This window comes from Rhincodon typus, chromosome 33 (assembly GCF_021869965.1).
Source record: "Rhincodon typus isolate 14 chromosome 33, sRhiTyp1.1, whole genome shotgun sequence".
Lineage (NCBI taxonomy): Eukaryota > Metazoa > Chordata > Chondrichthyes > Orectolobiformes > Rhincodontidae > Rhincodon > Rhincodon typus.
This window is the reverse complement of record NC_063364.1, coordinates 19,910,678-19,925,081: the sequence shown is the minus strand read 5'-3', so window position 1 is coordinate 19,925,081 and position 14,404 is coordinate 19,910,678. Positions and strand designations below refer to the sequence as shown.

General features: G+C 40.6%; 1 protein-coding gene and 1 long non-coding RNA gene across 6 annotated transcripts in view; one reads left to right on the top strand and one right to left on the bottom strand.

The window, feature by feature from the left end:
• The window catches only part of lysmd2 (LysM, putative peptidoglycan-binding, domain containing 2), a 47,986-nt gene extending 47,723 nt beyond the window's left edge, over window positions 1–263 (bottom strand). For all 4 annotated transcript variants that reach the window (XR_007265433.1, XR_007265432.1, XM_048616055.1 and 1 more), the window contains exon 1: window positions 66–263. Coding sequence is in view for 2 of the 4 variants with exons in the window: in XM_048616055.1 (XP_048472012.1) it covers window positions 66–263 (198 nt within the window). In the remaining 2 variants the exon portion in view is untranslated. The remainder of the gene's footprint in view (window positions 1–65) is intronic.
• LOC125486807 lies at window positions 165–13,755 on the top strand. Of its 2 annotated transcripts, none has more exons than XR_007265435.1 (3): window positions 165–283; window positions 8,194–8,332; window positions 13,547–13,755. It is a non-coding gene; the product is annotated as an uncharacterized LOC125486807 (long non-coding RNA). The 2 variants fall into 2 exon arrangements; XR_007265434.1 differs by having other exon boundaries at window positions 168–279.
• The last annotated feature ends 649 nt before the right edge of the window (window positions 13,756–14,404 follow it).

Here is a 14,404-nt window from a genome sequence, read left to right as displayed (position 1 = left end):
GGGTGGCCTTGCCCTAGCTGCCCCCACCCTAGGACTCAGTCTGATCGCTCCTTCCCCGGACTCACCGTGACTCCGTAGCGCAGGGCAAGGCCTCGGAGGGTGTCGCTCGGGGTGACCGGGTGCTGGATGTATTTCTCGGCCAGCGGGGCCGCCACACTCGCCGTGCTGCCATACGAGCGCGTCTTGGTCCGGGCCAGGCTCTGGGACAGCTCGGCCTCCGACTCGTCCCCTCCTCCGGCCCCGGGAGGCAGCGGCTCAGACATCCTCCCCTTCCCCGGAGTGAGTGGGGGGGGGGGGGGGGATGTGGTGTAAAACGGAGGCCGGGGGGCGGGGGCCGAGATGCTGCTCCTTCACCAGAGAAGGCAGCGGCCGAATGACAGGAGGAGCCTCCCCATCCACCCGTCAGCAGCAAAAAAAACCGCCACCAACTCCCTGATAAAAAGCCCGCTTTGCGCAGTGTCTGACCTTTGTGTTATCTGTGGCTCAGAGAGTAACGCAGGTTTCCTGGAAAACCTAGGGTCCCGGGTTCAAATCCCCCTCCCGTTCCTATACAGACTGACAGTTAGGTCCTGCAGAGTGGGAGTGCTGCACTGTCGAGGGTTAGGTCTGAAATGATGACTTTTCTGCTGTTCTAACCTGTTGTGCCTTTTTTTCAGCCTTACAGTTATGCACTCCAAAAAGTAAACAGGGTGAAACTTGCACTCTGCAAGTGACTGTAATTTTTCACTGTCACCCCCCTTTTGAGGCTTGAGGCAACACGCTCTTGATCAATCTGTGAAAGTAAAGGTAGTGTGTTGAGATGGGTTAGAAAATTAGTTAGCGGATGGGAAACAGAGTAGAAGTAATAGAAAATGCCGGAAAAAGCTCAACAGGTCAGGCAGCATCAGTGGAGAGAAATCAGAGTTAATGTTTCGGGTCAAGAGACCCTTCCTCAGAACACATGGATCTTTTTCTTAATGGCAGACAGTGACTAGTGGGGTCACAATGTATGTTAAATGATTAATCATAGAATCCCTACAGTGTGCAAGCAGGCCATTCGGCCAATCAAGTCCACACTGACCCTCCAAAGAGCATCCCACACGGACACACCCCCACCACATCCCTGTAATTCCCATGGGAAACCTATTATGGGCAATTCAGCATGGCCAATCCACCTAACCTCCACATATTTGGACTGCAGAAGGAAACTGGAGCACCTGGAGGTAACCCATGCAGACACAGGGAGAATGTGCAAACTTCACACACACACACAGTCGTCCAAGGCTGGAATCAAACCTAAACCCCTCTTGTGAGGCGGCAGTGCTAACCACTGAGCCACCGTGCCACCCCTAATTTAGATGGGGGAACCAAATGTAATATCTGAAAATTCACAGATGACACAAAGATGGGTGATAGGGTGAGCTGTGAGGAGGCCACAGGGATGTTGCAGTATGATTTGGACAGGCTGAGTGAGTGAGCAAATGCATGGCAGATGCAGTACTTTGTGGATAAATATGAGGTTATCTACTTGGTAGCAAAGATAGGAAGACAGATATTATTCAAATATTATTGTTAGTTGAGAAGGGGATACATTCAACATGACCTGGGTATCCTTCAGCATCAATTGCTGAAAGTAAGTATGCAGCTGCAACAGGCAGTAAAGGCAGCAAACTGTATATTGGCCTTCGAATACAGGAACAAGGATATTTTGCTGTAATTATACAGGGTATTGGTGAGGCCACACCTGGAATATTGTGTGCAGTTTTGGTCTCCTTTTCTGAGGAGGCATGTACTTGCTATAGAGTGAGTGCAGCAAAGGTTTACCAAATTAATTCCTGGGATGGCAAGACTGACATATGACGAGACATTGAGTCAGTTAGGATTCTATTCACTGAAGTTTAGCAGAAAGAAGGGGGATCTCATAGAAACCAATGAAATCCTAACAGGAGTAGACAGATTAGATGTAGGAAAGATGTTCCTGATGGTAGCAGAATCCAGAACCAGGGGTCATATTTTTAAGGGCTAAACCTTTTAGGACTGAAATGTGAGAAATTTCTTCACCCACAGAATAGTTACCTATCCTGTATTACACTTCAACAAGTAGTTCATTTGCTGTAAAGCCTCTTGTGTGTTGTATATGGGTCTGAAAATAATAAATGAAAAGATTAACCAGAGCAGACTGACACTTCTGAACAGTACTGGAAAGAGGTGTCATCTTTGAGGTGAAATGTTAAACAGTGGCCCCCATCTCCCCTCTGCAGTGAGTGTAAAATATACCATTGCAGTAGATGGAAGATCAGGGGAATTGTGGTACTTTGGCTAATAATTTGCCCCTTAATCAATGTTGCTTCTTTAAAAAAAACCTGGTGATTATCACCCTTTTCTGATCAAGGGTCTAGGCCCGAAACGTCAGCCTTTCTGCTCCTATGATACTGCTTGGCCTGCTGTGTTCATCCAGCCCTGCACCTTGTTGTCTCGGATTCTCCAGCATCTACAGTTCCTACTATCTCTGGTGATTATCACATTGATGTTTTTGGAAGCAAGCTCTGCACAAAATTGGTTGTCATGTTTCCTATATTTCACATCAAGAAAAAGTACACGAATAAGAAATGTTTGGGGGGATATGGGCCAAGCGTAGGCAGGTGGGACTGGTTTATTTTGGGATTATGATTGGCATGAACTAGTTGGACTGAAAGGTCTGTACGAACTCTATAATAGTTCACTAGCTGGCTGTTGTATAAAGGTCTGAAAGGGTTAATACTTGTGCACTAAACATCACCCACTGTGATAATGGAACATTTGACTTGTTTAGAGATTAAAAAAAGAATAACAGGTGCAGGGCTAATGTGGCTCCTAACATTCTCTGTAGTAATGTAGGTAATGTTCATGTAATCTGTAAATCATTCAATAATCGTCATGTTGTTTACCATTAAGACTCTTCTAGTTAGACCAGAAATCCATACTTCATGATTTTGGGCCTGAAAGAACCCACAGAGAATGGGATGGCAGCAATGGGCTCTGGCCACAACTTAATTAGCTGCAGTGACTAGCACTATTTCTAAATGGTGCCAATTTAGATAAATTAGAAGGTAGGCTTCAAGAAAATTGAGGGAAAAATACCATGCTGGTGACCCAGAAAACTTCTACAAGTGACACCAGACCCACAGCAATATGGTTGACTCGTTTTTAACTGCCTCCTGGGTAATTAGGGATTGATAATAAATGCCAGTCTAGCCAGTGATGCCACATCCCATAAGCACTTTTAAGATTATAAGAAGTAAATATGTGTAACTGCGGTTCTTTAACAACAATGTGCATTTAATGGAATTTGTCAGTATAGCAGTAAAACGGTATATTTAGGTGTGAAGTTCAGGAAAATACCCTCTCAATTGTTTTGAAGGGTTTTCTCAAAATGGAGTTTCACTAAAATTAATCATGCAAAATTTGAAGTCATTGGGAAAAAAATTGAAAGTTGGGAAATGACTGAGAGATTGAAACTAGTCAAAACTCTGAACATATGTATCTGAACTCTGTATTTCATAGCAGGGCAAAACAAAACTGACACTGAGACATAGAGATATCATGCCTTATTCATCCTTTGTGGAGGCCTTAAGCTAAAAAGTATTGAGGGTAATAAGTGAAACTTTACATGCTTGGGTGGCCATGTATCATTTACTGAAACATTATCATGGATGCTGAAAGGATGTTTCCTCTTGAGGGAGAGACCAAGACTTGGGGAAGCACAGTTTAAAAATAAAGGGTTTCCCATTTGAGACAGAATTGAGGAGAAATTGTGTCTCTCAGAGGGTTAGTGTTTCTTTGGAACTCTCTTCTTAAGAGACCAGTGGGGGAGCAGGGTCATTTAATATTTTTAAAGCAGCAATAGATAGATTCTTGATTAACAATGGAGTCAAAGATTTTTGGGGGTAGGCGGGAAAGTGGAGTTGAGGCCACAATAAAATCGGTCATGAATTTATTGAATAGCAGAGCAGGTTTGAGGGGCCATATGGCCTACTCCTACTCCTATTTCATGTATTTCTGAACTTGTATGTATCTGTCATAGGTGATTGAAATGGTAAGAGGTGAATTCCTTGGACACACACATCATCATACTGATTGATGTTTTGATATTAGGGTTTTCTTGGAGCTTAGGACATATTAAGGAGTGTTTTGGGGCACCTCTACTTGGAATATTCTATCTTCATCTTTGTTTTGTTTTCTTAACTCCTTATAGTATTGGTTAGACATAGTACCTCTATGTTAAAGAAGATTCTCCGCATCATGTCTTCTGTAAACATAGAAGCAAACATAGAAGGATTCCTTTACAACTAGAAAGTAAAGCCTGGACAGCGAGCAAGAACACATTAAGTCAAATTGTATAGTTTTATCAGCATAGAAGCAGATGGTATAAGTGTTTAACTGCGTAAGTGGCCTGAATTTAAGGAAGATAAGAGTTAAACTGGTTAATAAGTTGAGCTGTGTATCATTAGTAGATACTGTCTGTCTTGTGTGATTAGAGTTGGACGTTATTGAATGTTCACCTCAATATCACAGAAATCAACACTGCCATCCCAAGGATAAAAGTTTAACTTCGGCATGTTGCTCAAAGGACAAGATTGTGGATATTCAGGAGGCATTGCTAACCATCAGCAAAAATATTGTACTTTGGTTAGTGATTCATGTTAACATGTCAAATATCAATAGAGTTACTCCAAAAAAAATCTTACTTACTTGCAGTAGCCTTGAGCATGCAACACCACTGTAAGTAAATAAGCAGTCGTTTGGATTTGCTTAACTGATACATTGAACTGCCTTTGCAACTTGTCATTTATCTTGTCAACCAACCTCTTAGCTAGATGTTACTCAATAATTTGTTTACTCAGTATCTAATGTGGGGTAATCAAATTAATTCAAAATTAATCCAAACCATTTGAAACATGTCAGTTTGGCATGCTAGCTCTGACATTATTAAGAGCTTTGTGGTGTAGCGGTAGTGTCCCTACCTCTGAGCCAGACAGCCTGGATTCAAGTCCCACCAGTTCCTGAGGTGTGTAATAACATCTCTGAACAAGTTTATTAGAAAATATTTGGCTCTAACATTGTTTACTTGTGGACTACTGCTGGTCAGCAAAATTGTGATGGCTCTTTCATGAGGAATTATACTATCTGGTGTAGACAAGATTGCAGATTCATTGGTTCCTAGGAATCTCATTTAAGATACCTAATTAGAATGTTCTTCCAAGACCTGTCAAAGTATTTATACATTTGACAATATAACCAGCAACAAGCATTAGGAATGAATTAAATAAAACAAAACGTTATATTTATAGAGAGAATGAAACAAATTCAAATCCCCACTCACATGTTCTGTGTAGCAGCTTTAGAATTCCAGGCAATAAAGTTTGTGGTACAATTATTGAAAATATACTTTCACCTTCTTAACATCAGATATTTCTGAACCTTGTGCCTGTCTCACTCTGGAGTTACCTGAGGTTTGTACACCAAACGACATTATTAAAAATAAACATTGAAAGGTGCCATTGAAAACAGTAACAATGAAGAGCCCATCTTTGTTTTGCCTTTTCATGATCATTAAATGGGATAATGTAATGTTAGTAAACATTTTGCAATTAGAATGTACACTTGGAAAAACATATACATTTTGTTCCAAGGAGAATTAACATTTTATTATTCAGGAGGAATATGAGCAGCAATTGCCCAAGCCCAATGTTGACTAGTAATAATTGTTTTCTTAGTATTTGTTGCATATAAACTCTACTTAATCTTTAACAAACGCAAAAAATGCTCATCAGTTATGGCAGCATCAATGAGAGAAAAACACAGTTAATGTTTCAAGTTTGATATGACTCTTCTGAACCAATCCTGACAGATTCTTATAACTGAAGTACATTGTACTTCATCGATAACCATTGACCAGGCAACTGGCTCATTAGTGGAACCTGGAAGGGTGGTGTTGTCTATTGGGAGTAGGTTTCGTCCTGCCAGTAACCCCACAAGGCAAGGCTACATCAGGTAAGGTGGTTGTTTGAGCTGAGCAAGCAGGAGGATGTTTCTCTGGGAACAGCTGTAGTTAAAAACAGCAGTGGCTTTGCATTCCAGGCAAGGGATCACTTTAGATAAGTTGGGTGTGTCCCTACGGAATGGTGAACACCATATCAAGCAAACAAAAATCATCCAATAAGGTCATTCAGTGGCTTGATTTGGAAACTTTTAAACAGAATGATGCACTTCCACATGTGCCAGACAAGCAATGGATTGAACAAAAACAGGGCTTGGCCCAAAGCCCAAACTGGACAAATGTCATTTATTGAAATTCAAGACAACAGCAATCAATGCAATCCTGTATGAGTCATAGAAGAAAGAAGAGTGCATCATTTCACAAAGCAAAATAATGAACATGATGATGAAGTTGACTATAAATGGGGACTTATAGATGCATGGTTGACACTAATGCATTTACCTATGGTGTGATAGAACATACTGTTTGCTTTTCCTGATTTATCAATTTGCTGAGTGCTGGTAATGGGTTTTCTACAGGGGTGGTGGGGGGGTGCGGTGAAGGAAATAAAGCATCAGTAACAGAGTCAATCAATACCATTCTTCTGAATTGCCTAGCAACAAGTTCAAAAAAGTCATATCGCCAGAAGATTGGGAACAGAAGGAATAATGAAGTATATCTTCCTCCACATATGTCGTGTGTATAAAGACGTCATGGTGTTTTATATGCATAACAACATTTTCACAATTACTAATGAATAGAGGAAAATATCCATTGAAATCAGACCTGGATTGAAGATGGAAAAAAAACATTTAAACAACAGATAGTATTTCCCAACGTTTGACACAGATGAATTCCCTGTCTCAACTAGGCTGGGAGTTTGTTATCTTCAGGGAAGGGAAAGAATGGCTGAAAGCACATCTTAAAGATGATTTTTAAAAGGGCAGATTTGCTTTTGCTGCAGGGATGGAATGGCGACAGAAAAGAGAAAATCAATTCTATCAACTGATGAAAAGTTGCTGGCACTTTTGGACAAAATGCAGCAATGATTTTCTTTCTTTGACTCTGAAGGATACCCTCCCCTGTTAAGAAAGATGCACACTGCTTGGCAGGAGGTGACACATACTGTCGGTTCTGCTATAACGCGATAATTGTGTTCCTGCGCAACATTGCGTTATAGAAAATCGTGCTATAGAAATAACGGGGCATATGGGAAAAGTGGGGTTAGGGGCAGACCACCAAAAATAATCACTCAAAATTGCTCAAAAATCACACAAAGGATAGCACAATTTGAATAAATGTTTAATTCATATCTATAATGAAATAAAAGTAAATTTAACACTTTATTTTGAAAAATTGTCAAGGTGACTTGATGAGGGAGGATGTTGTACTGGGTACCTCTCACAGAAAGCACTTCACGACAAAGCCTGTGAAATAATCATGTGATGCCGGCATGGAGACTCTTTTGGTGCTAACATTGTACATATTCACAACACAGCCTGTGAAACAATCATGTGATGTCGATGCATACTCCCCTGTGCGCTGATGGATTCGCATTATAGCCAACACAAGTTCGCGTTTTAGAAATAGTGTTCCCCTATTTGTCAATCGTGTTGCAGCCAATTTGCATTGATGGAACACATGTTATTAGCAGAACTGACTGTGAAATGTTTTTAATGTACACAGACACGCTGCAAAATATATTCCTGTTTAACATGTGACAGCATCAGTTAGTCACATCAGTTACGTGCTTCCAAATCCTCATGAAACCTCCCTGCTTTTAATTTCAGGTCGGACAGAGGGCAGGAACACACATGCAATAGTTAGCTACTTAACTTGCCCATCTGCACGAATGTTAAACTTCCTCTTCAAGACCATTTTACCTGGTCAGATTTTCTTTCAAAATAAAAACAAGTTACTTCTGCATCATCCAATTAATATTGCAAAGTTGTTGCTGTTACATAGCATCTGCTTGACCAACACAAAATATCATTTTAAAATTTTGATGATAATATTTTGTTGCATCTTATTCTCCTCTCTGCTCCAAAAGACATTCAACTGCCTTTGAATGTGACATGTTAGTTGGACAGTGTCTGAGAAGCCACATTTATGATTACATGATTCTTGTGAAATTAACATTCTGCTTGAAATAATACAGTCACAATCAGTTTTTGTTTCCGTAATTTCTAATTTAGTCCAATGGAATTAATGTTCACGTGGAAGTCGCAAAGCATACAGCAAGAGCTCTGCAAAAGAAGCTACTACACTATATACGACTGACTGGAGATGAGCGAAACCAAGTAAGGTTAGCCCCAAGGAGCTGAACACTAAAAGGTTGGTATCGTTGACTGTTTCAAAAGCTGTGAAAAAGATTGAAGGGTGTTTATTTACCATGGTCATACTCATGATCATAGGGCATGTCATTTGTGATTTTGGTTAGGGCTATTTTGGTGCTGCGGCAGGGTTAAAAACCTCTGTGGAAAGATTTAAACATGGATTTGCAGGAGAGGTGGAGATGGATTTGAACACAATGATGGGAATTTTAAATTCAAGATGATGTTGCCAGAAAGAGAACTGATGAAGGCTAGCAAGTGCAAAAGGGATTCTTTGGATACAAAGCACTTTGCTGAGAGTGGAGATATGATGCAGCTGAATGTAATTTATTTATTTCTTAAATTTAAAACATGTGTTTTGGTTCAGGGTGGCACAGTGGCTCAGTGGTTAGAACTGCTGCTTTGCAGAGCCAGGGACCCGTTTTTGATTCCAGCCTCAAGCTTTGTGGAGTTTGCACATTCTCCCTGTTTCTATGTGAGTTTCCTCCAGGTGCTCTGGTTTCCTCCCACAGTCCAAAGATGGCCATGCTAATTTGCCAATAGTGTCCTGGTGGAATAACCATGGGAAATGCAGGGTTATTGGTAGGGGGTCGGTTTGGGTGGGCTGCTTTTGGAGGGCAGTATGGGCTGAATGGCCTGCTTTCACACTGTAGGGATTCTAATCTTAAATGGGATACTGGAATAATTGTAAGTAAATTAGTGCCTCCACGGTAGGAATACCATGGAAATTTTATGCCTGATGAAGCTACATATTAGTTGATTTTGGTTTCACATCAACACAAACGGTACAATATGGCTTGGAGTAGATGATCTCAAGCCCGGTTTGGTTTTGCACTGGATATATCATAACCACAACCAGTGAAAAAAGATGTTTAAAACTTCTCAAATAGCCAATAATTAAAACATTGCTTTCAATCTTCTTAGCGTTTGCAAAGAAACTAAATGTGTTGACAGCTTCTTGGTGACACAAAATATTGCACAGCCTACGAAAAGCAACAAATACAACTCCACATGTGAGCTTTGGCCAAGAAGTGATCTATAGCCCCAACAGTACAGATCAGTCATTGCTATGGGGTTCTGAACACTCAGGATTGTCCTGAAGGCTTTTTTTATTCATTCATGGGATGAGGGTATCACAGGCTAGGCAGAATTTATGGCCTATCCCCAACTGCCCAGAGAGCAGTTAAGAGTCAACCACATTGCTGTGGGTCTGGAGTCATATGTCAGCCAGACCAGGTAAGGATAGTATTCTCCTTCCCTAAAGGATATTGTGAACCAGATGGGTTTTTTCCAACAATCAACAATGAATCATGGTCATCATTAGACCCTTAATTCCAAATATTTATCAAATTTAAATTCCACCATCTACCATGGCAGGATTTGAACCTACATCCCCAGAATATTACCTGGGTCTCTGGACTAACAGTCCAGCGATAGTACCACTAGGCTATTGCCTCCCCATGGTATGGAGTTGCTGGTGTTGGACTGGGGTGGACAAAGTCAGAAGTTACATGACACCAGGTTATAGTCCAACAGGTTTATTTGAAATCACAAGCTTTTGGATCACTGCTGCTTTGTCACTTCAGCTGATGAAGGAGCAGTGCTCCGAAAGCTTGTGATTTCAAATAAACCTGTTGGAATAACCTGGTGTCGTGTGATTTCTGACTCTGAAGTTTCCAGGAATTGAAGGCTGATCTCCAGGTCACTGTGGTTACTACGCTGGAGAAAAATCATCAGGACGTTATTGTGTGCTTTTTTTTAGACAAAAATACCTTTACACACATAAACTTATTAATCATTTAAAAAACTGAAAAGAATGAATGTTAAAAAGAGTTTTGAAGTGATGTTAAGAATCATCCGTGAAGTGAACACTCACTTCTCATTTGGGGTGGGTAGGTAGTTCTCTGTGAGACTGGACTTATTTTTAATCCATTCATGGAATGTGGGTGTCTCTAGATGAGCCAACATTTATTGTCCTTCAGAAGCAGCTAGTGTGTTTGAGCCACAGAAGCCCATTTGGAGTAGGTACATCCAAAATGCTGCTAGAGAGGTAGTTCCAGGATCGACACTGAAATCTTGTGGCTTGGAGAGGAACTTGCAAGTACTAGCTATTCCATGCATTTACTGCCCTTGTCCCTCTAGATGGAAGTGGTCATGGATTTGGAAAGTACTGTCAAACGAGCTTTGGTGAATTTCTATAATACATCTTGTAGATTGTACACTTTGCTGCTATTGAGCGTCAGTATTGGGGGGAGTGATGACCTGTGCTCTCTCATCATTGAAGATAGGGATAGTTGTTGAACTTCCTCCTCCAATGAGTTGTTTAGTTATCCATCATCATGTACTATCAGATGAGCAAGAAATCTATATCTTACATCCTACTGCTGGCTACAGAATTGCTTAACTCTACCTATCATTGACTCCTAATGCTGTTTGGCACACAAATCATCCTGTGTTGTAGCTTCACCAGATTAAAATCTCATCTTTAGATATGCCTGGTGCAATCTCCAATGAACCAGAGTCAATCCCCTGGCTTGATGGTAATGGTCAAGTGGGGGATTTGCTGGGCCATGAGGCTATAGATTCTGATGGCACACAGCATCTCATGATTGCCCAGTCTTGAGTTGCTTGATCTGTTTGAAATCTATTCCATTTAGCACAGTGATCAGGCCACACAACATGATGGAAGTTATTCTCAACATAAAGATCGGTCAACTAATCATGGAGGTGTGGCATTGGAATGCAGACCATGTGGTGAAATGTCCACAGATATATTAAACTATTGTTGGCAACCATTTTCCAAACAGGTTTAGATTCCTCAACTTTGACCATGGCAACAATTTTAATCAAAATTATAACTGATTACAAACATGGACAGGAAAATGATTATTTTACTTGATGCAATGCACAGAAGGAAACATTGTCTTGAATGTGTCAGACAAACAAAATGCACATTGTGTGAAAGAAATTGAAATTGAAAAAAATAATATTTCAAAATATTAGCCCCATCAAAGTGTGATTTAGCTTCCACTTAACAAAAACTACATAGAAAATTCCTTTATTTTGCTTCAATGTTCCAAATTAACCTGCATCACTGAACAGATTCTCAGACAGAAACTGTGAACGTGACCACTCCTGTGAATTTCAATCTATGAATTTACATACAAATGAGAACAAAGCCTCCAGCATTCCACTTAATTTAACAAAACTGTTTTGCCATAAGTTTGCTTGACCCTGAAGAACAATATGCACACCAATATTTAGATAAATTATCAAAGTAAAATCTGATGTGTATCATTAAAATAGCATTTAGAGTCATTTTGGCATTGAGCAATGGTGCAAAAAATATTTTAAGTTACACCAGCTGTCCATTCTGTTGTGTTTTATTAAAAATTTACTCATGATGGGGCATCGCTGGCTGGGCTGACATTTATTGCCTGTCTCTGGTTTCCCCTGAGAAGATGGTGGTGAGCTATTGTCTTAAATCACTACAGTCCATGCGCTGTAAGTTGACCCACAATGTTGCTAGATAGGGAATTCTAAAATTTTGACGCAGTAACACTGAAGGAAGGGCGATATATTTCCAACTCAGGACAGTGAGTGGTTTGAATGGAATTTACAGGAACTTTTGCTCCCATGTGTCTGCAACTTGTCCTTCTAGCTGGAAGTGATCATGTGTTTGGGGAAGGTGCTGTCTAAGGAATCTTGGTGAATTTCTGCAGTGCATCTTGTAGATGGTACACACTGCTGCTTCTGTGCATTGTGGTGGAGGGAGTGGATGTTTGTGGATGTGACGTCATCGAGTGTGCTGCTTTGTCCTGGATAGTGTAAAGATTCTTGAATGTTGTTGGAGCTGCACCTATCTAGGCAAGTGGGGAGTATTCCATCACACTCCTGACTTGTGCCTTGTCAGTAGTTTTGGGAGTAACCAGAAACCACCTTTCATCAAGACTGGATATTGCTGAGGCATCAGGCTAAAACTCCAGTCAGACTCTAGTGAGATCAGTATCCTGCTGCTTTCCTGCTCTCCTGCTCACCTGCTCAAAAGACAAGATTCCTATTCTGGAACAAAAACAAAGTTGCTGGAAAAGCTCAGCAGGTCTGGCAGCATCTGTGAAAGAAAAAACAGAGTTAATGTTTCGGGTCCGGTGACCCTTCCTCAGAACTGCTTCCTCAGGTCTGAGGAAGGGTCACGGGACCCGAAACGTTAACTCTTTTTTCCTTCACAGATGCTACCAGACCTGCCGAGCTTTCCAGCAACTTTGTTTTTGTTCCTGATTTACAGCATCCACAGTTCTTTTTATTTAAGATTCCTGTTCTGACCTGGTAGTCCTGGTGCTGGATTACAACCTGGTATCACTCTCCTTGTCTCAGTTGCACACCCATTCAGTTTCTGTTGGGAGTGGTGGGTTAGGGTCAGTGAGAATTTATAGGTGCGACTAACAAATTATGAATAGGGAGGGAAATCCAGTGGGGTATTTTGAACAAAAACGTAAGAAACTTGTAGAATAAATGACTGATAGAAGATCATTCAAGGAAACATTATTCAAGACATAGGCACTTCGAGACAATCGAGGGAAAAGTGAGGAAGTATGTTGGTGGAATAAACATACAAGTTGGCAAAAGATTGGTCAAACTAATTTATTTTTTATTCCTATTTTTCGATCATTTTATTTTCTGTTTAAACAAGTCTGTTCTCTGATCCTTCCTTTGAGTATTTTAGAGACATCACTTCTGAGTTCACTTGCTACACTGCTGCCAGGTCCATTCCACCTCCCTGAACGTCTCTACTCTCTCTAGATCTTCGAAAATGATATAGTGACAATAAGCTTATCAGATCTGTCATGTACACTATGTTGCCTCAGAGAAGCAGCCAGACCACAGGCATGGCAGATTCTGAACTTTAATTTCTTAGTCTTTACCATGCATTCAATTGAAATTTATCTTCCGAATGCCAGGTTCAATTTTACAATTACAGTATGAAAAATGTAATTACCAATAATATCAAATTAAGACTGACTACAATAATGTCTATGGGTAAACATCTTCTGCACTTTGTGGGAAATTTAATTTCCAAGCTCATTCAAAGTTCTTTTGCATGATACAAAGCTTTTGTTACGATGAACCCAACGGAAGACAATGTGAACTCATTCAAAATAAACATAAATGGTAGAGACTAATCTAATATTTATCTCTGTTGATTTATTCTATGCAGATGGCAGGACAAGATCACAAACAACAAAGTCCTTCATTGTGCTGTGCTCAACAGAATGGAAATCATTCCCAAGAAAATTCAATTTAGGCATAACTCCCACATGGATGACTTTCAAATCCCCAAACACATCTTCAGTGGGGAACTGTCAAGGGGAGAACATCATCAAAATGGTCTGTACAAATGATTAAAGACACTTCACAAACAAAAAACATCATGAATATATTTATTGCAAACCACCTCTCTCGGGGAAAGAACTGCAGCTAAACCTGTAAACCTGCAATTTGATTTAACATGTTTTGAAGACCATTTACACCAAACTCAGGACATTTTTTGTTGTCCAAATGATGTAGGCATCCCTGGCAAGGCCAGCATTTATTGCCCATCCCTACTTACCCTAAAGGCAGTTAAGAGTCAATAACATTGCTGTAGGTTTAGAATCACATGTAGGTCAGACTACATAAAGATAGCAGATTGCCTTCCCTGAAGGAGGCTGGTGAACCTGTGGATTTTTTAGGACAATTAGTAATGGTTACATAATCACCATTGGTCTTGCTTTTGGTTCCAGATTATTTTTATTGAATTCAAATTTCACCATCTGCCATGGTCGGATTCAAATCCAAGTTCCCTCCCCTTCCCTCTGACTACATCCTTTCCCCCAACCCCACCTCCTGTCAGATCTTCACCATCCCTCCAAACCTTCTGCTGTCTGATGTTGAACGTTCTGTACTCAGCAAAGGTCTCAGCTTTATCCATCTGCGTCCTCAACTTAATGAATTTCTGGTACAACATGATGTCTAACTCTTCTTCCGCCGTCTTTGCCTCTGTGACCATTTCTTTGGACAACAGTCCTCTCCCCGT